We start from the raw sequence: 21,631 nt of genomic DNA, 5'->3' as shown, positions 1-21,631 counted from the left end.
CGTTCAATAAGTCTTGTTTGGTTGAACAAGTACCTTTTTGTTTTTACTTTGATAAAGATTGGGAAACACTGCGCTCGCAGACTATATATATTCACGCCATGCCGCATATCCACTGCATTGTTTAATGGCATAAAGCAGAAGTGTTAGCAGGGATCAAGGTTGACGTGATTTTATTCCGAATTTCACCACTGAGTTTATTCAGTGAGCTAGTGTTGGAATTCCGGCACACAAAATTTATACAGGACATCATTCCCTGGAGATAAGGCAAAGTTTTCCATTTTATTATTTGTACTAATTGTTAATACCCGAAACAGCAGAACGTTTGTATTTACATCCTTAATATATCCACATTAATAATTACTTCGCAAATGAAGCTACTGTAGCATCCAAACAGTTCAGATACAGCCTTATCAAATAATGCTATAGCCCTCTCCCCTCGAGAATAGCTGAACTAGACCACGCCTCTATTCGTTGTTCATATACCTTTTGTAAAAGATGGAAAGCCGTGTTGAGAAGGCTGTTGCGGACGAGAATGCAAGGAAGTAACACATAGACAAGTCACCGAAACACAGCCAAACAAACTGCTGGGGAAGAGAGATATAACTGTTAAATGATATTAAGATAATAAATAAATAAATAAATAAATAAATAAAAACGAACTTAGCTGATGGATATATAAAAATATAAAGACTGGATAATTTTAAACCAAATACTTTGATTGTTTTTTTTTTTGTTTGTTTTGTTTTGTTTTCTGCTGATTCTTAAAAACTTGGAAAATGATTACAATAAGAAAACGGTAAGCATTTGATCAATATCTTTCTTTACCAAACGATTTTACTAGAACTGGTGCTGTTGCTGTGTATTAGCCTATAGAAGAAAGCAATATGATTTCATTGAAAATGTTAAAATATACGTTGTAGAGCTTATGAGTACTCCAGCAGTATAGCAAAAGCCTATTAATACACTCACAACGAATAGACTTGTGTTTAACACACAAAACAGCACAAGGCAGATGTACTGCGTTTAATAAAACAGTAATATCACAAGACCAGTGGGTTGTTTTGAGTAGTAACTTGCTATTTTTATACCCATATCTGAGTACAATAATAACACATACCAATTATTGTTCATATTGATTTGTTTTGTTTATCGTGAATTTACTAGACTCCTTAAACAAAATAGCCTGTATGAAAAATAACAGGGCATACATACAGAGTAAACGTGTGTAAAGCATTAGTAATTCCTGTGCTAATGTGCACTCAAAATATACTATTTAGTTGACATTGTATAATTGCATTGAATCATACAATACTTTTAGATACCTTTGTTTTACTATGTGCTTATAATCTCAGATTCTTAACAAGGTGTAAGGGCTTTGTAAAGTAAATCAATAAAAAGGTAGTCCTATACTGTACTATAAACTTCAGGCTTTATAATTTAGGTTTTGACCCAATACTGACAGGTCTGTGTACATTCAACCCATAATGCTAATTTATAGCTTTTTGTTTTTCTCCAAGATTTTCAGTTTTAAAGAATCTGGAACAAAAAAAATAAAGAAATCTCGGATGCTCCTATCGTCAAGTGACCAACACTGAACTTTGCCTTTTGGGGACATTTATTGTTTCTTCAAAGAACCAAATATGCCTTTCAGCTATATCTCTCTTCACTACAACTACACAGGGAAGCTTGACCTACGAGAGACGAGAACGGATGGCATGGACTCAGCTGCTGTGGCCTTTTTAATCATATGTAGTTTGATTGTGTTGGAGAATTTGTTGGTGTTAGTTTCCATATGGAAAAACCACAAATTCCACTACCGAATGTACTTCTTCATTGGCAATCTAGCACTTTGTGATTTATTGGCAGGAGTAGCTTACTTAGTAAACATCCTTATGTCAGGAAAAAAGACACTGAGCCTGTCTCGGACTGTTTGGTTTGTAAGGGAAGGCAGCATGTTTGTAGCACTGGGGGCTTCCACATTCAGTTTACTGGCTATTGCCATAGAAAGACACATGACCATGGTTAAAATGAGGCCATATGATGCAAACAGGAAATACAGAGTTTTTCTCCTGATTGGGACCTGTTGGCTTATTGCTGTCTTATTGGGAGCATTGCCCATCCTAGGGTGGAACTGCATTGATAACCTTCCTGTTTGCTCCACTGTGTTACCCCTTTACTCCAAGTCTTATGTTGCTTTCTGCATCATCGTTTTCATTGCCATCTTGCTGGCTGTTGTTATTCTGTATGCCCGCATCTATGTGCTTGTGAAGTCCAGCAGTCGAAAGGTGACCAATCATAACAATTCAGAGAGGTCAGTGGCCTTGCTTCGAACCGTAGTTATTGTCGTTGGGGTCTTCATTGCATGCTGGTCCCCAATATTTATTCTGCTTCTCATAGATGTGGCTTGCGAGAACAAAAAATGTGACATATTGTACAAGGCTAACTGGTTTATTGCCCTGGCTGTTTTAAATTCTGCCATGAACCCTCTGATCTACACACTTGCTAGCAAGGAGATGCGCCAGGCTTTCTTCCACCTTGTGTGTGGCTGTCTCTTTAAGACCAAAGCAGCAAATAGCCTTCAAATACAGCCAACGCCGGATAACAGCCGAAGCAAGTCCAGCAGCTGCCATTCCCAGAAACAAAAAGAAGGAGATTTTCCACAAATCACTGTAATGCCGAATGCTATTACAAAACCCGAACCTTCACATAATAGTGAAGGGTGCTGACAGCCACAGACACACTTTTAATTGTGTGCACTTATATCTGAACAAGAACGTGCTTCTCCACGCTATTTATTGCCTAAAGACAAATACAATAGCAGCACAAAATTTCCAAGTTTTGAGGTTTACTAAAGGACTTTTTTTAACACTCTTAATGTTAAAAGACTTTCTTCAGTTAGATTTAAAAAAAAAAAAAAAAACCTTTAAAACGTTATGTTATGAAATGACAGGTCATAAGTACACCTGAGGGTACATAGTTAAAGTGTAAATGACATGCTGTTAAAATACATAGTACTGTATAAGAAAATTATTAGTCATAGATGTAGGTAGATGTAAGCAAATTATTATTTATGTTAATTTTGCTTTTTTACTATTATGTACTATACTATACAGGAAAATATGTATCTTAATGAATAGTGTACTGATTAAATATAGACAAACAGTTGAAGGAAAAGTATTTACTGGTGTGCTTTATAAAGATATAATGCTTATGGTATATATTAAAATCTGTTAACTGTTTTTGAAATGCAGAATTAACTCCATCTGGTGGATAAAATGTGTTTCTGGAATTAAAGTGCATTTATTGTCAGTTTCAATAAATCAGGGAGCTCAAATATGTAAAATACCATTTTAAGTTATATGGTATTCAAGAACACCAATCAGTGGTAAAATTCCTGGCTTTGGCCACTAAGCTGGTTATACGTATGTGAATGTTATTGGATTGTTTTTAAGTAATATTGTATTTAAAGTGAAGTATTTGAATTGAACACATACAGCACATGCATGAGCCTTTGATGATGAAAAGGGAGACAAGCCAAGATTTAATGCTCTGTTGAATTGATCTAAATTGCAGTGGTTTAAATACCTGAAAATTTAAATATAGCCGTTTTATGGTTAGTAACCGTGATTTGGGTCGCCTGTGTATTTATGCCAGCATTTAGATAAATTAAATAGACCCCTTAATGTTTGTTGTCAGTAAATGTGTATTATTATTGACACGCTACATGTAATATATAGTGTACATAAAAGATATGTAATAAGGTCATTTAAAATGGAAATGGTCAGTATTTTCTTTTCTATTAAAAAAAAAATGCCTGTGAACGATTAATAATGTCAGTGGTGCTTGTTTTATAAGAAATGTACATTTATTTCTAATTTGTTAAAATCCTTCTGAGTGACACATTGCAATTCTAAAATGATTTTTTTTTTTTTTTTTTTTTTTTTTTTTTTTTTTTTTTTATTCTAGGTTTAGGTGCTTTGACCAGAGTTCAGGAGCTTGAACCCAGCTCGCGTTATATTGCACAAGTAAAATATTTTCTTCAGTTGTTTTTATTTTAGTTGCCTGCCTTAGACTAATTAATCTACTGAGCATGTATTAAAGAGTTTATTTTTGTGTTGCTGTCACCACGTGGCCTGACTCTTATTTATTTAAAGGCATGTTTGCTGGCCTAGCCTGGTTTACATAGGTATGTGGCTTCACCTCACCATGCTATAGCACCCCCTACTGGCCAGGTGCTAAGGGGTGATACTTGTCAAGTAATCTGCTGACATCCACTTTTTTCAGTTGTGTGGGTATATGTTTATCGTGTATTTTCCTTTAGCCTAACCTTGAGCAGACACCTTTGTGGGGTGATATTTGTCCCAGAGGTCTGGTAGTCCACTGACATCTGCTATCAAGGTCATGAATGTAAGACAATAGAATTTCAAATATTACTAAACAACCACATTAAAGCACTATAACATCCCTTGCACATAAGTGCAAGGGATCTCACAAGCCTCTGCTTTTTCTACAGTTTATATACTGTTTTAAGAAACTAACTTTATTTTTAGTGCTTTGGAAACTTGACACAAGTACCCTTTACTCTGACCTGTGTCCTAATATGGCTGTCATATTGTGGTAATGTGACTTGTTGGTTTTCTTCTTGTCAAAACTTTTTTTTAAGTTTTCACTTATGGATAAGCTCACATAAGTTTATGATAGTATTACATAGCATTCAGTATTACAAATTATCAGTCTGGATTTAAAAACACTGTAGGAGAGCAAGACTTTTGTCTTTTCCACAAATATGTTTATTGTTTTTTTGGTGGAGGGGAATTCACCTGGGGGCGACCCTTCTCAAAAAGACAGTTAGGTATGAGAAGTGATCTAAGGGGTTACATTATAACAATGATCACCCAACCGCAGATTTCCTGTTTTCAGTTCATTAAAAATCTTTAAATTCATGTATCATTGCAAACTTCTTTATTAGTGTTTCATTTCAGTGTTGACAAAAAAATAAAAAATAAAATAAAATCTTTGATAGAAAACTAGGTTTTTTGAGAAAAGTTTACTGCATTTTCATGTTTGTTTCTTGTAATACTTTGTTTTCAATTACTTCTTACTGGTCATTTATTTTATTTATCTTTAACAAAAGGTACATGAGGTTAGAAGTGAGTAGTTTTTCGAGATTTACGATTATACTGTAAATACAGTATAATCGTAAATCTTGAAAAACTACTCACTTCTAAATCTTTTGTAGTCATTTTTGTATTACTTTAGTATAAATACATGTTCATTTGGATTCATATGTTGTTTTTTCCTGACTTTATGTGAACGAAAAGACACACATTTGCCTGTTTTCCCATTGGAAATAGTGATATTTTGAAATATCCCTGTCCTGGTCACAAAAGCAAAGTTTGTGGGGAATAATAGCCATTTTCTATACTTTTGAGGCATAAGCAATTAGGAAATAACACTTACTACCCAGAAACAAAAATTGTGTTACATAGTGTTATCATTGTATGTATTCTCCTTTACAGCCTAACCAGCTCCCTTAGTCAATTTGGGCCCAGTGGAGATCTGATCTACATATAAAAGCTTTTTTATGTTACCATTTTTGAAGTTTAATACATGTGTACATACTAACCTGTGTGCTTTAGATGTGAACAAAGATGCATATAAATCCAAACACGGAAAATGGCAGAAAAAAAAAAAAAAAATGACACATTTGCTGTTTTATTGCCAACAGTCTTACAGAGTTATGGTAATTGACATAATCAAAGGTTAAACCTGTAAACATCTTCAGGTAATTACTTTTGTGTTAACCCTTTTATTCCCAACCCCTTTATTTCTATGTCAGTATAGTACCACTCATGTTCGGTATAGAAAAATCAAAAAAGAAAAGGTGTGACTGTTTAATCTCATGCTGTAACATTTTAAAACTGTAAAACACAATCTCAGAGTAAAGAAAACTGCCCACGAAGAAACGTCACCATTCCAAGGGTTATTAAGAACACTCACTAAAAGTACATAGAAAAGGCACATTTTCCAATAACATAGAAATCTGACATTGTCTAATCATGAAAAAAGACCTTAGCAAGACCTTAAGACCTTGGCCCCCATTTTAATAAGCCTCAAATCTAAATATCCTCACTTTTTAACACTATATTGATCTTACTGGTGCTTACACTCGGGGGATTTATTGACCCCTTTTTGTGCAACTTTTCTAAGTTAATAAAAAAAATAATACTGTGTAACAAGGGTTTTTAATTTTTATGGAGAATTAATAAGATCTGCTGCCATCTAGATTATTAAAATGAACCCCCTTGTTTTACAATGAAATAGAAGGCACCTGTTTCTAGCTATAAAACACCCTTTCACTTCAGTTATCTCAAATAAACAATGTTACATTTACACTATAATATATCCCAGCCAAGTTAAACAGAACTTGCTTACTTGCTTTAGACCAATACTGCAGCTGTCTTAAAAAATAATATAAAAAGGTTAGAACAAAAAAAAAGAAATATTATATTTGAACAGACTACGCTACACAAAGGTCTTTATTTCTTATTTTATTGTGAACTTTTGGGGTGTAGTATCAAAGGTAAGTCAGTTGCTTAAACCAATGCTTCACAAAACTGCTTTTAAATTAAATATGGATTTAAATTGCAAGCTAGAATAAGGATGTAATTTTACTGTTTGGCAAAACTATATTACAAATAAGGAACAAATATTAAAACTGTTGGTTTCATGATTCTGTACTCAAGCGAAAGGTTTTCATTCATAATGACTGAGGTATTTGCCTTTATTTGGGCAGCATCTGAGCCAGGCTCATTGCAGCAGTTGAATGTTATGAACCCAGCTCGCGTTATATTGCACATGTAAAAGATTTTCTTCAGCTGTTTAAAATGTACTCTGCTATGCAATTAAGAACTTTTCTTTTTAATATCACAAAATACAGTAGCATCAAAGGACTCGCTGTTCTTGGATGTCTTTAGCAGAAACTTCATTTAACAAGTCACTGGATAATTCAGTGTAAAGTTTACCAAAAATACTGTTTTTCTAATAAATTACTATGTTTTTAAATAGGGGTGCATTCATTAACCACACACTGTTTTACAATTTAACCCCTTGAGCAAAGTGAATATGCAAAAAAAAAATCTGACTGAAAAACCTGAATCCTTATAATGGCTCAACTACTGTAAGTAGGAGGTGCTGCCTGCCAAAATATGAATGCTTTGCATTCTTATATTATTATTGTATTTTTCCTGTTATAAATTCACCTCCAGTACGCATATTATCAATCAGGGTACGCTTGTGATGTTCACTGTCCTGTACATCAGATCTGTCCCACATTATCAAAAATGTATATAGTTTTGTCTTAATAAACACCATCATACAGCCAGATTAAGAATTAACTTTCACATTATGTGCATACACAAACAATTCTCAAAGGGTTAAAGGTCTACACATTTACCACAATAGCTGTATATTCTCAAGTCATGCGACTTTGATGACAAATGTGTGTCTTGTATAGCACTATGAGCAACCCTTTTTAAACAGCAAGTCCAGGGAACTCAGTGCAGTCTATGGACAGGTTAAGGTATATTGTGAGTAAAGCAAATGTACACATTTCTGAAGCAGAATCAACCACGATCGGATATTGTTACATATTAGCTGCAGTTAAAGTTATTTCTGATCATGTAAAAAACGTATTTTCTTAAAATATTAGCTGCTGATTTTTTTTCTTCTTACTTTTCCATATTTGAAGTAGTCCAACTTTAACCAACATGTTTGTAAATATGGTTGTGCTTGTTAGACTAGAACATTATTTCATCCTAAAATTTTTTTTTTTGTATTCTCACATCACTAGTGAGATCACAGCTCATTTAATCTAAACAATTAACAGCTGCATTTATAAACACACCAAAATGAACATCTACTAATTAAACCAATATGTCATCTCGAAAAATATATAATTTCAACAATCACAATAAAATAATCACGGTTCTAAAAATCAAGTGTGTTGGATCAACAGACTGCTTCCAGTTGTCCTAAGCAGGGGAACTGGGGAATCATGAAAGAATGTAAAAGACACTGGTATCTTATATTTGACTTTTCTTGGAGAAAGTAGTGATTCAGTTTTTTTCCATTTGAAAGCATTGACTTGTCACTGTCTTCTCCTGACTGGTTGTTTAAGGCACAGTTCACTTCCAGCAGAGACTATTGGCAAATTGTTGTCACGGTGATGGCTAATGAGGTGGCTTATGCTCTCAAATATGTGATCTTTTGTCCGCACCTTTAAAAAAAGAGAGGTAAAATCAAGTTAGTAATTTGCCGAACACTCAATTACAAATTAAAACTTAAGTCTCATAGTCAAAATTCAGCCTAAAGTTACATAAGCATTAGACTGACCTTTTGTTACTTCAATAATAAAATCACATGCAACTTCACTGATCTATAAAATGTGAATTGAACTGAACACACACAGTATACAGCTTTATAAAAAGCATCGTACCATACACTTTCTTATATGCAGAAGAACTAAAGTCGCTGAGATTTTACATTGTTATTCACTTAATTGCCTGCTCTAGTCATGGTACAATCCCTGAATTTATCTAGCAATGCTAAAACTAAAACACCCAGCACAGAAACGTTAAAAAGCTTACATTTTTATGAGTCAATGACAGCTTCCTGCCCTTGGATTTTGTAACCAACTTGAAAACCAATTCAATTGTATTATTTTAGACCGTTTTTGTGTATTCTGTACAGTACTTCAATACCCAAAATGTTTATACATTACAATATACAGCCACAAAAGGGTAGTTGTAGCTGGCAGTACCACTCCTTGAAAACCACTAGGTGGAAAGAATTGGGTATTAAAGTCCATCTGAATAACAATAATATGACTTGATAATGTTAAATAAGTTTGAGACCCACTGCTTTAACTTTGTTCTCTGGCTGGTTTCTTATAAAACACGAAGCCCTTTCATTAATACATGTGCTGCACAGCACTGTGGGGATGCAGCCATGGCCACTGCTAGTGCGAGAGCTCACCCAGTTACAGCACGCTTTCAACAAAAAGCCAGTCCGAGGAGGCCATGAACATTCTAAAATAAGCTTTAATGTACGAAATTGATTAAATTAACCGCTTTGCAGTAAAACCCCAGTTGAACCTACTGTTTTACCAACCAATCTTTCTTAATTAGGACAGCAAACAAAGCCAGTCATAGCAAAATTCATAGAAGGCTAGCAAAGCAGGGTACATAAACTCCTGATTTGCTCTGAATTGAGTTATACTTTTTTGCTATCAAGATCAATGTTTTGTTGATAAAATGACAGCCCTATAAGTTAAGTACCTCCTAAAAAAATGACTTATTTTACATCAGTGTCTTTAGAAACTATATTGAAGGAATGTACTCGTTAGAAAAATAAAATGTGGCCAGCCCATGTGCAGAGGACATGGAACTAGAATATGAAACTTTCAGCTTTGCAGTCTCAGTTTAGCCACATAGGCACTGTATGGCTCTGGGCAAGAAATGTGTTTTGTGCTTTCCAGTTCCCTGCTGCAACACTGCTTGGAAGAGACGTTGCATTTCAGTCATCATGATCAACACAACATACTACTAGGCATGTAATGATACATTGAGGTATCATGCATGTTACGTTTCTGATGGCACACTTGTATAATGTACAACATGCTCAAGTAATCATTATTAAGGCAAAAACCTAATGACTTATTGTTACAGCCATACTTACTACTGCACCCCTGTCCATACATAATACTGTACCAGGATTAGCAAGTAATACTTACTGTCCCTTCTGGATCTACCAAAAGAAGATGCTTGGACTGGCCATTGTGCATGCCTGTCAGTACATATGAGCCAGGATTGGTGGTGCTTTTCCTGACCAGGAAATCTCCATCATTTTTCAGCAACTGTTCAGCTTCTTTCCTGCTCATTTCTCCATGATACCAAGGCTCCGATTTCAGTTCTTCTTTCACATTGAAGGCTGCTGCTCTCGCTAGAAGAGGGCTACTGTTATCAATGGATGCAGTCTTGTTTAAAACAGGGCTCCGATTCCTAATGGCATCTTCAAAGGGTTCTGGACACAACAACATGTGTTAAACTATTAGAAAATAAGCTTTGTGCTAGACTGAATGTGTTATTATTAAACTCTTCTACCATTAACCTGCCCACAGTTTCAGTAAAGCAGGGTTTCACAGCGCGTGCTAAGCAGGGTTTAATAGAGTCTCTGTCCAACAACGAAAGCATGGGGGGGGGGGGGGCACTCGTAGGAGCAGAACAAAATGGAGAACATAACTTTTCAAAAAGGGTTTCATTGTGAAATATCTATTTAAAATGAAAGATTCAACTGTGCTGTAATAAGGGCTCAGTAAAGATGGTGCTGCAGCTAAAGAAATGAATTTCAAAACCTTGAGTCATGTCATTTGTTGTGCTATTATGAACTGCACAGATGCCTTACCGTGCAGAACAATTGTAGATGCATCAAACAATTAAAATAACACCACTATCAGGTGTAATTCATTACTATGGTATACTGTACTTTTTTAAAGCTATATAGTTAACACAGTAGTATATTTCCCTGTAATTATAAAATGTGCGCTCCAGGATAAGCGCTCGTTTATCTTGTTTATGTGTAACAGTTCCATCAAGTCATATCCTAACTCGCCTCTTTCCTGTTTTCATTGAATTTCTGACATTTAGTAGCTATTTTTATGCCATTCCAAGCATTGCAGAACTGTGGTTATCGACTCTGTCAGCTGGATTTGCTGCTGTATCAACCAGATCTTAGATCAACGAGTACAAAAAAAAATTGCAAAATTAAAATAACTAACTAACTTAATTGAAAGACTAATAAAAAATAAAAAAAAAGATGCAGAACAAAGTTAAGATGCTAGATGTGCACTGTATTTATTGTAATGTATCATGGAATAATGGGCCTTTAAATGCTAAACTAAAAAATGGGTATGTTTAAGTTAGGATAGTACAGGATAGTGAACATTAGCACATTTGGAACAAACTCCCACTTTTCTAAAAAAAAGAAAAACAGTCCACTTTGTCATAATATAGGCTGTGTACATAGAGTAATCAATGTTGTGAATATAGGAACCTTGTCATAGTGTGCCTGTCATGGTTACTTAAACAGAAGGAAAATTAAAATATGTTTAACATTAAACCAGTGGTCCTCAAAGTGGGTGCCTGTGAACAAATTCGTGCCTGTGAAGCCAGGCCGTCGTGCCCGCGGCAGCTGTTCTTAAATTATGGGTTGTGAATACTTTTCTAGCGGGTCGTAGCGTGGAAAAATAAATAAAACTTTAAACACGTTTTCCAACAAAAGTGTCACAGCAGTCTGTTGACAGAGCTGCTTACTTATGCTGTGCTTGTATGTACTTGACATTTTTTTTTTTTTCCTTAAGGGCCCCTGCAATACGATCAACCAATTGAATATCTTAATTTTCTCTACAGTAGCCCAATTGTAAGTTAGCTGGGTGGGACATAAACTGTGTCTGTTTCTGTTGCAGGTACTGACAGTAAGTGTAACCAATAGGAGAGTCAAATATCTGCCAAGTTTTACGCAGCTGTCCAATCATAAGCAAGAAGAGGCCGTTCATGGTATTCTGCATGAAAATTGAAGGCGAGTGAGTGTGTAGCCAATGGGAACGTGAAAGATCTAACAGCTGTCCAATCATTCAGGGTGTTAATATGCCGAGTAAGGACTGAATTTCACAGACTGTTATTGAGAAAAATAATACATTTCAGTACTTTGAATTTAATTTTCTCTCTATATATTTTTTAATTTCACCAGACAATGGAAAGACCGTAGTAGATTTAGTTACAAATCCACTTTCTCTGAATAACTGTACTGGAGATGACGATTTTTAAAACAAAGTAGTGTTGACAAATTTGCCAAATTGAAACAAAACGAGACACCATCTATCCTCTTATTTTAGTTTACTCATGGTTAACTGTGTAAACATGCTATTTAAAAATATTTGCATTGCATATTTTATATAAATTATTTAAAGAATAAGCTCAGCACCCACAATTACTGCCTGAGACTTGGCCTTATCAGAGTAAGCCAAGAATAACTACCACTAAAACTCTTAATATATAGCAGGAAGGCAATATTTAAGATAAGAACCTATGCTATAGTCAGCGTGCCCGCAAACAGCAAAGTAAGCTCAATTTATGCCCGTGTCCAAATTACTTTGAGGACCACTGCATTAAACAATAGCCATTAGAATCATTAAGTTTACTTTCTCAGTCGTTTATACATTTCTGGAAAATTACAGGTATTGAATTGTAACCTAGCCTTAAAAAAAACACATAATACACGTGCTGGTTAGTGGTACCTTCACTACCTGTCAACTAAGCTCCTTATTGGTAAACCAAGTTCAAATACTGAATTCCAAGCAGGACTTTTTTTTTACACAGGCCGCACATGGGATAGTAAGAACTTATATAGGGGTTTCCTTTTAAATGGGTAATATATGTCCCATTCACGTTTATCATAAATAGAAAACTGATTTATTTCGAGTTCAGGCAGTTGGAAAGGACCTTTTTTTTTTTACTGATCCTCTAAGAACCGATTTAATTTATTTTCAAACAAAGTTCTATTTATTTCAGAAGTATAATTAATGCTCTAATTAAAGTGTACCTGAGATTCAGCTTATATAATATATTCCTAACATGTATCTGTTTTTAAAATGGATAAGACATAATGAAATGTAAAAATAACTTTGCAAAGACAATCATATGGCATTGCTAGAATTATTTTTGCAAGAACAATTGGAAGGTTTCTATACAAATAACAGTACTTACTCATATCAAATATATCTTTTCTAGGACTGTCTCTGGCAGTCCCTGCTGTTTCATTGATCACAGTGTCAGAGTTGGCTTGCAATGCTACCAGAGACTGGACGTCTATGTGCTGGGTGTTCACGTATGTCGGGACTTCCCCAATTTTTGGCAATTGCGTTTTCCCTTCTGGTTGACAAATCACATCACTAGAACCTAGACAAAACACATTACATGGAAAGAGAAACAATTGTCTATACTGTAATACCAAATGTTTTAACCTTTAATGGTGGTTTCATAGACCCTGGTTAGCCCTATAATCTTTGACTACCTAACTGATCGAGTTCCGTTAATCCAGCTGTCAAACTACTTGCTTGTGTTGGTAATTCTATTGTAGCCTCCATGGTGTAGAGTAGATGAAATGTAAACTTAAGAAATAAAGTTTGCATACATTTAGTACAGTTTCACAGGCCCTTGTTTAGTTTATTTTTAAATACATTTTCTCAGAGAGCTAGTATCACAATTTAACCTCTGCAATGTTGTTCTTTTTTATTATTTTTTGACACTTTTACATTTTATTGCTGTGTTTTTTGTTTCTCAAATTCTTCTCTTACCTGAGGTTAACTCATACAATCACGCACTACGGGACTGTTTAATATTAATAATAATAATAATAATAATAATAATAATAATAATAATAATAACAAAGCCAATACAGTCAGCACTCGCATATCCAACCCTGTAACATTTTTACTTCACTGACGGTTAAATGCATGTAAAGCATATCTGATTATTTCTTTTAGGCCCGTTCCAACCCTTGTATCTTTTTTGTATTTCCTGAAAAATGGACAAAATCAAAAATACATATCTGAAAGGACTGAGTTTAAAAATAAGTAGGCCTCCATTTAGATGTACTGTATTGGTTTTGTTGGTACAGTACTATATTGTTATCAGAAGTAGCATTTTAATTCAGAAATATATGATTCTGAAAACATCACTTGCCAAAACTAAAGAGCCGACACGTTAACTGTAATACAGTACATACTTTTAAATCTGGTACGTATTGTACCGGTATGTAAAATTTGCCATTAATGGCCTAACAACAAAATGAAATCTAAATGTTATCCATGCACAGACCTGCATGAAATGTAAAAGGCAATGCAATTTAGCAAAACCAAACGATTAAAAAAATAAAAATAAAAAAAAAAGATAACATTTGGTTTCACTGGAAATACAAAACAAAAAACAAAACTTTACTTTAGAAAGAGAAGAGATTTGCTTTGTGGATCTCAAATCTCAAAATTTTAACCATTAGATGGAGCAATACGAATTTGCATTGATGAGCCAACCAGAAAGGAATGTTGATGTAACCTCGGGATGTCATTCCCCATGTAAACGCTGCTCAACCAGCTTCAGTAGATATCAGAACTACATAAAGGAGTCACACAGATCTGAAATAGCATTGCAAGGTACCAGCATTTTAAGTGAGTTGACCAACTAAGAAAACAAAAATTGCTGATTAACACTGACATGTATTGTTATAAAACATATATAGACGTATTTCTAGGTCTTGAATATAACATACTATGTTACATCTGCCCTCGCCTGCATGTACTTCTCTCTGTACTGATGAGGTTGTCCCTTTTAGAGGAAATATGTAACTGCATATATTAAGTGGAGTTCTAACTGAGCAAATAAAGCATGGTGAACTCTAACACTGTGTGTGGAAAATCTAGAGTAGAAAGTGTATCACAGCAAGTGTGATGGTGCGCTTGAGTAATTTTGTAAACTTATTTTTTTAATTTATTTTTTAGTGCTCATTAACATGGTAATAAAAGTTAACAGCTGCTTCAGCATTCCTGATTACCTTGCCTGACAGGTGCAGGCTTCCGATCATCACTCAGGTTCTCTACCAAGTGTCGTCCTTGATAGTAGGTTTGGTCTCTTCCAGCCATCGTGGTGGGCTATAACATACAAACAATAGTTGCTTTCAAGATGCAGTAATGCAAATCAAATCTACAGCAGTAATAGATGCATCAGTTATCCTGTTGTTGTAGAGGTCTTGTGGTTTACAAACGGACCACAGCTCCTACTACTACTACTGCTACTGCTACTACTCCTGTCCACGCCACAAATCTGAAGACGTTTCATTATTTGGAATAAACTGTGAACTCTAGAAAGATGACTTGCTATAGTGTTGGTCAAAAAGTTGTTACACAACGCACACTTTTGTTTAAACAAGCTGGTTATGGCATGGTTGATTCCCTAACATTCAAGAACAAAAGTTGCTCTCTAGCAAGATAGCAGAACAAATAGACTTTGATAAATGGCTGATTGTAAGCAGCACTTGGCTGGAAAACAACACATTACCAATGTTTTATGGGAAACTTTCTCAAGCATCATTTTGCTGGAGATCATGGCCCTCAACTTCTCTGATGATCCATGGAGGGCCAACCCTTCACCAGGTAAGAGGTTAGTTTGTCCAACCAAAATGGAGTAAAATTCCACAAAAGCCCACTTTGAAAACACATTCATAGACCAATGAGAAGTAAACTGCTGTGAAATTACTGAATTATCAACTGTTAAAAAAAAAATTAAAAATAATAAAAATAAAAAAAAAAAAAAATAATAAAATAATAATAATAATAATAATAATTTACTGCCACTGAAGTGAACTGTATTGTAACTAGGGCTTCTGTTTTTATTAATTTTTATTTCTGTGCTTATTTTTTTTTTTAGCTAAATTCGAGTTTAATAAAAATAATTCGGGGCTTTCGCTTTTTATATATACTGTATGAAATTATTGTTTTTGGTTACTTTAGTTTTTTTCTTTAGTCACAATATGAACTCAACAGTACCTGCACACTTCAATTGTACCTTCTCTCCTTTACTGTCTTCCACAACTAAATCTTTATGGGGTTTCTGCGTGTTTAGGTATTTATTTATTTTTTTTTACATTTTGACAGTTTAAATTCAGTTTTAACTTCCACGAGCTTGTAAATACTCCCTATGATGGAACTGTACTAAAGCTTTAAATCTCCAGAGCAAGAACAATCCTCTGCTTCTAGTAATTGTAATCTCATTTTAAATCTTGTGCGCATGTTACAATCCTCCAATAGAAATGTAGGAATGTGCTGCCACTCAGTAGTTGGGGTGGGTTTAAAGTATTCAGAACAAATCAATTCAAGATACAAGTCAGTATTAATTTTTTCACGGAGAAAGGGGTAAAGTCAACAAACTACATAGCCATCTTCAGTGTTTCCTGGTGTTTATTGATCATGCACCGATTTCATTTTTTTGAATAGGTGGTGTTTTATCGATTAGAAGCCCTAACTTTAACTGAATTTTCAATCAGAGTCTGCAATTAGTGTTAAAATGTAATCTACAGATATAACTTAATTAAACTGTATCGAAATTCCTACACTGGTAGAGCTTTACTTTGTTAAGTGTGGCTTGTTAGAAAACAGACCTGCGCGCCATCTGTTGGACAAGCTGCTTGGTTCTTCATTCTAACATCGATAAATCCCCCAGGAGGTGGCATTTTCCCTGGAATGCTGTTGTAATATGGATGTTCTGCGGTTTCCTCCTCCTCTTCCATCCATGCCGGTTCTTCTAAATTCAACATTCTGGATAAAAAAAATAAAAAAATAAAATTACCCCTCTGTCATACATTATTGAAACAGCAAAGATTATGATTTGGCTGGACCTTGGACTTTCTTTAGTGGCATCTTACTATATCATATACTAGTCTTCTCCCCCTTCCCCCCAGTGAAATAAAATCCAACTTATAATGAATCTCTAAATGGAAGATTCAACCATTATGTCTGCTCCATGTGGGTCCGGCACAAAGTAATACAAGAGTTACTGGCCCTTACTACTTGACAAATATAAAATGTTCACAATCAGTAAAAATCAAACCGTAAAAATGAAACCCTAAAATAAATGAACTGATGACAATGAAGCAACATCATACTGCACTTTTTTGTGGGGCTACAACCTTGTCCAAAGTACTTTGTTTTTTGTAATGTTTTAAATCAACTAAACCCACCTGTCCTGAAGTGAGGGGAGTTTGGAAGGACACTGCAGATATTGCTTGAATCGAAGTTCAAAAGCTTGCCCTATGGTACAAATCACATCCTGAGCCAAACCCTCACAGCATTCTAGAATATGGCACGCTGCAATAAATAAAGACATGTTATAACATAGGCATGTAGTAGTATTTTTGATATAATGAAACAAAATATGGCATTTTATTGGTCATAGTTAATAGTTTAGAGTTAAAACTACATGCATAATATCCAGAAGAACCCCCTGCCATCCCCTCGTAGGAGCAACGTGGTTGCTGTCCTGCAGCTTCAACAGATGGAAGATTTTTCAGCATGGGGTGTACTGAAATATCTTGGGCTTTCAACTTCTAATATTCCAGCAGTGTGTAGGCTAGGTTCTCTTTGCCTATACAGACTTTGACAGATTGATGCATTGTTTTGTATGTTTTATAATTTTCTACAGCAGTGACTTTACACAATTCCCTTGGCCTATGGGATGATCTTGACTGACGTCTAAGGCAATCCAAACCCCACTGTAACTGAAATATCCAATAAATGAGAGAGCGAGAGAGAGAGAAAGTAAAATCCCTTCAATTCATGTCTTACCTCTGCGATTTACAGGATCTTTTGCTACATAAGCAACATAGTCAGTCATGTCCTGCATTAAGAAATATAAACATACTGAGACAATAACGTCTGCACCTTGCAACAGTACTCAGCTATATTGGAACAAAGATTAATTTTGTTACGATGTTTGGATGTAGACAGACAGGTGGAACTCCAGGTATAGTAAAAAGACAAAGTATCAAAGACACACATGTAGGCAAAAGGTTATTATATTGAGAAAGGATGCAATTGTTTAAACATGTAAATGCTAAATAAAAATACAAATCCTAAATGATATCATATGTTAAATTAATTTACTATTATTTATTTTATTTTTTTCAATTAAGGTCATCATCATATATACGATGTTGATATATTGTACTTCATGCTGTACCATAATGTACAATCTGAAATAATAAAGTCAAATATAAATTCTAAATTTTTTTTTTTTTTTTTTTTAATGGACAATTAATTATTCGATCATTTAAATGTTTAAACATGTATTCTATTAAATACATAAACAAAGACACAGTAGGGTCAGTCAATAACAAATCACCCTCAAAAAGTTGGATTTTTAAACACTACCATTTCCAATTTACACCAAACTTGGTTTTTAGCTTTGTTTCAGGCAAAGAAGCTCAAATTTAAATTTTATCCTGATCAGGTCAAGGAGTCAAAAGTTAGATGTCAAAATGTGATTGATGGGTACCCCCTTTAACATTAACCAACCTTTAACTCAAAAATGGTTTGTGCTGCAGACTTGTGGGAGGTGTAATTTTACTGGAAATCGCATAGCAAATCCAAAAATACGTATTAAAAAAATATTTAAAAGAAACTAAATGTAAGTTACACCTTAAAGTTTTTGGCTTTTGACCTTGGGGTAAAACCCCAAAACAAAAAATCCCAATTACCAAGAAAAGGTCAAGGTCTCAGCTTCGTCTGTGCAAAATTTCAGAAAAAATAAACAAGGACCTGGGGTCACAAATGGAGATTAGACAAAGGGGCATTCAGAACAGAAAATAGGAGGCACTTTTTTACACAGAGAATTGTGAGGGTCTGGAATCAACTCCCCAGTAATGTTGTTGAAGCTGACACCCTGGGATTCTTCAAGAAGCTGCTTGATGAGATTCTGGGATCAATAAGCTACTAACAACCAAACGAGCAAGATGGGCCGAATGGCCTCCTCTCGTTTGTAAACTTTCTTATGTTCTTATGTTCTTATATTCTTGGTTTGCTTTGAAAAAACTAAACCTAAAACTGCCCATTTACATTTCTATGGAACGGGGGTTATGATAATACGTTAACGCTCCTGTGGCAAAGTGGTTGATTGTGTACAGGTACAGGAGTGATGCAGTGCACAATAAGCAGACAGAAATTTGTAATCCAGTTAGAAAAAGGGGGTTTATTTATTATAATCCTGGTCTGGTGACCAAACAATAATTCCAGGCAATACACAACAATGTGTATTGCACTGGAAACAAACACATGTATCTTTCCCACAATGTACAAACATGGTCACCAGTTCTGGGTGTGTGCTGCAGTGCTCTTGGTGGGTTTATTCGTGACAAAAGTTAAGTGCTGTTCTGGGTTTTGTGCTGGCCCTTGGCGACAGCTCCGGAACCTGTTAGCCATCTAATAATTACAAACAAAACAAAACACTCATGGTACTTTTTATCACTGGGGTCAAACCCACGAGGCAGGCACTACGCCTGAAAGATATCCCACTTGTACCTGTACTGGGAATGCATGGACATTGCTCTGGCATTTTCTAGGGTGTCAAATACCACTATTGGACAGACCCAGGTGGCTGAAATGTAACTGTTCAGGGGCCAGACCCAAAGCTTTAGGTTTAATGGGTAGGATGCCAGAAAGTCCCCCGTGCCTGACTGAGAAGGTTGCGGTGCTTGGACAGTCTCCATGGCTGGCCACTAAGGAGCTGCATCAGGGTTGAAAACCAGAGTCTCCTGGGCCAATAAGGAGTTACTAGGAGCACCTTGGTCCGGTCCTGCCTGATTTTCTCCAGACACAGTGGGAGCAGGGCGAGCGGTGGGAAGGCATATAAGGGTCACCTCGGCCACTGGTGTGCCAAGGCATCTACTCCCAGCGGGTCCCCGTCTGATATTATGAAGAACCAGAGGGGATAGTGGGTTGATTCTTGAGAGGCAAAGAAATCTATCTCTGCTCCCCCAAACCTCTCCCAAATGAGGCTCACCACCTTGGAGTGAAGCCTCCACTCTGAGGAGCTGGGAATTTTCCTTGAGAGGAGATCCACTGCCCAGTTTGGCACCCGGGGTAGATGTACTGCCCACAGTGAGAGGAGGTTCTTGTGTGCCCAGAGCAAAAGCTTATAGGCCACGCGATGGAGACTAGGCGACCTGAGGCCACCCTGGTGGTTGATGTAAGCCACCACTGTTGTGTTGTCGTACAGACAAGCACAGGTCTCCCTTGAAACTCCTGAAAAAAATTCTGCAAGGCCAGGTAAACAACTTGCAGTTCCACACCACCTTGTGCCCCCCTGTCATTCCACACAACGCCCTAGGCCTTCTGGTGACACTGCCCAGCGCTAACCCGAGGCGTAGATGGGCAGGCTGTTTCCACCAAGGAAGTGCCTTTAGACAGTGACGATACACTATCAATAGGTGGTTGTGGTTTCAACGTGGGCTGAAAAACCCTGCTGTTGAACCAGGACTGCAGATGGCACATGCACCCAATGGAAGGGTCTGGGAACCTGTTGCCATCAAGCCCAGACGTCTCTGGAATGTCACTAGCGTGACAGCTCTGTTGAGCTGAAAGCTATAAACAGGCAGTTACTCTCTCCATTCCGCTGTCTGACAGAGAGGACAGCATGGACCTGGAGACCAAGCACAATTCTAGATAGAAGGCTGCCTGAGAAGGTGTGAGCTGGCTCTTTGCATGATTCACCAAAAGGCAAAAACACAGAAGGTGGCCGGTGACAAGTTCCGTGTGGGCCTCTGCCTCCGCTGGAGACTGGGCACAAATAAGCCAGTCATCCATGCACTTCGAGAAGGCATGGGGAGCTAGGGAGAGGCCAAATGGCAAGACACAAACATTGTACATTGTTCCCTGAAAGGCGTTACCGCAGGTACTTACTGTGCGCTGTTTTTATGAGGATGTGGAAATAGGCATCTTTGAGGTCCACATGGTGAACCAGTCGCATGGCCTGATTTAATGAAACAGCTGTTGCATGGTCAACATTTTGAACCTCCTTCAGCTCAGTTACAGGTTGACCTGTCTGAGGTCGAGGATCGGTCTGAGACCACCGTTCCACTGCAGCACTAGGAAGTACCTAGAGTAGAACCCTTCCTCCAGCTGGAGGGAGTCTATCATGCAAATGCAGTGTACAGATACAGTTGAACAGGTGCTGCCTCCATCTGCCTATAGATATCGATCGGGCAGGTCCGCATTAGTGGGCTGGAACCGGATTGGTACCTGCAAGGTACCAGGTCGGTTCGGTACTGGTTTGGTGTATTTAACACTGGGTCAGTACTGGTTCAAGACTGGTGCGGTACTGGTTCGGAACCTGGTTAACACCAGGCCAGTTCTGTGGCTTTTGGACTGTGTAGGATCAGGTCAGTAACGATTTGGTGACTTTAGTTCCATGATTTTAGAAACGGGTCAGTACGGTACAGTACCGTGTCAGTGTGGGTACGGTCCAGGACATCAGGCTTAAAATCTGTCACCAAAACGGCATCAAAATACTGTGGTTAAAATTGCTATTCCACTGCCGACCGTGGACAGGAGCTCCCAGGGGGCGGTGCACAATTGGCCGAGTGCCGCCCGGGGGGGTGGCGGGGCTTAGGTCAGCCAGTGTATCCTTGGCTCACCGCACACCAGCAACCCCTGTAGACCGGCTGGGCTCCTGCGGGCTTGCCTGTAAGCTGTCAGAGCTGCGCTGTCCTCCAACGCTGTAGCTCTGGGTTGGCTGCATGGCGGGCCTGCAGAATGAAAAGAAGCAGTTGGCTGACGGGCACATGCTCCGGAGGACAGAATGTGTTCGTCTTCGCAGAGCTAAGCCTAAGTACAATTGGACATTTCAAACTGGGAGAAAAAAACAGGGTAAAATTAAATTGGAGAATACTAAAATTTAAAAATAAATAAATATTTCTCAACACAAATCAGTAATTAAATAATTACGTAAATAATATAAAATGTCTTGTA

General features: G+C 36.8%; 2 protein-coding genes across 6 annotated transcripts in view; one reads left to right on the top strand and one right to left on the bottom strand.

Moving 5' to 3' along the window:
- Positions 1 to 684: 684 nt before the first annotated feature.
- LOC121315833 (sphingosine 1-phosphate receptor 3-like) lies at positions 685 to 3,936 on the top strand. Its single transcript, XM_041250313.1, has 2 exons — positions 685 to 796; positions 1,518 to 3,936. The coding sequence occupies exon 2, from the start codon at positions 1,641 to 1,643 to the stop codon at positions 2,724 to 2,726; it is 1,086 nt and encodes a 361-aa protein (XP_041106247.1). The 5' UTR covers positions 685 to 796; positions 1,518 to 1,640; the 3' UTR covers positions 2,727 to 3,936.
- A 2,964-nt stretch (positions 3,937 to 6,900) lies between these two features.
- The window catches only part of LOC121315808 (SHC-transforming protein 3-like), a 54,885-nt gene continuing 40,154 nt past the window's right edge, over positions 6,901 to 21,631 (bottom strand). For 3 of the 5 annotated variants that reach the window (XM_041250281.1, XM_041250288.1, XM_041250252.1), the window contains 7 exons: positions 17,453 to 17,504; positions 16,849 to 16,975; positions 16,270 to 16,426; positions 14,668 to 14,764; positions 12,825 to 13,016; positions 9,794 to 10,083; positions 6,901 to 8,278 (listed from right to left, as the gene is read on the bottom strand). In XM_041250281.1, coding sequence (XP_041106215.1) covers positions 8,150 to 8,278; positions 9,794 to 10,083; positions 12,825 to 13,016; positions 14,668 to 14,764; positions 16,270 to 16,426; positions 16,849 to 16,975; positions 17,453 to 17,504 — 1,044 coding nt within the window. In that variant the 3' untranslated portion in view covers positions 6,901 to 8,149. The remainder of the gene's footprint in view (positions 8,279 to 9,793; positions 10,084 to 12,824; positions 13,017 to 14,667; positions 14,765 to 16,269; positions 16,427 to 16,848; positions 16,976 to 17,452; positions 17,505 to 21,631) is intronic. The other 2 variants (XM_041250261.1, XM_041250271.1) reach the window with 2 other exon arrangements.

This window comes from Polyodon spathula, chromosome 1 (genome assembly GCF_017654505.1).
Source record: "Polyodon spathula isolate WHYD16114869_AA chromosome 1, ASM1765450v1, whole genome shotgun sequence".
In the NCBI taxonomy this organism is placed as follows: domain Eukaryota; kingdom Metazoa; phylum Chordata; class Actinopteri; order Acipenseriformes; family Polyodontidae; genus Polyodon; species Polyodon spathula.
This window is presented reverse-complemented; position numbering and strand designations above follow the sequence as displayed.

Excerpts from the sequence above, each read along its gene's own strand:
- LOC121315833 (XM_041250313.1), top strand. The coding sequence starts at position 1,641 with ATGCCTTTCAGCTATATCTCTCTTCACTACAACTACACAGGGAAGCTT.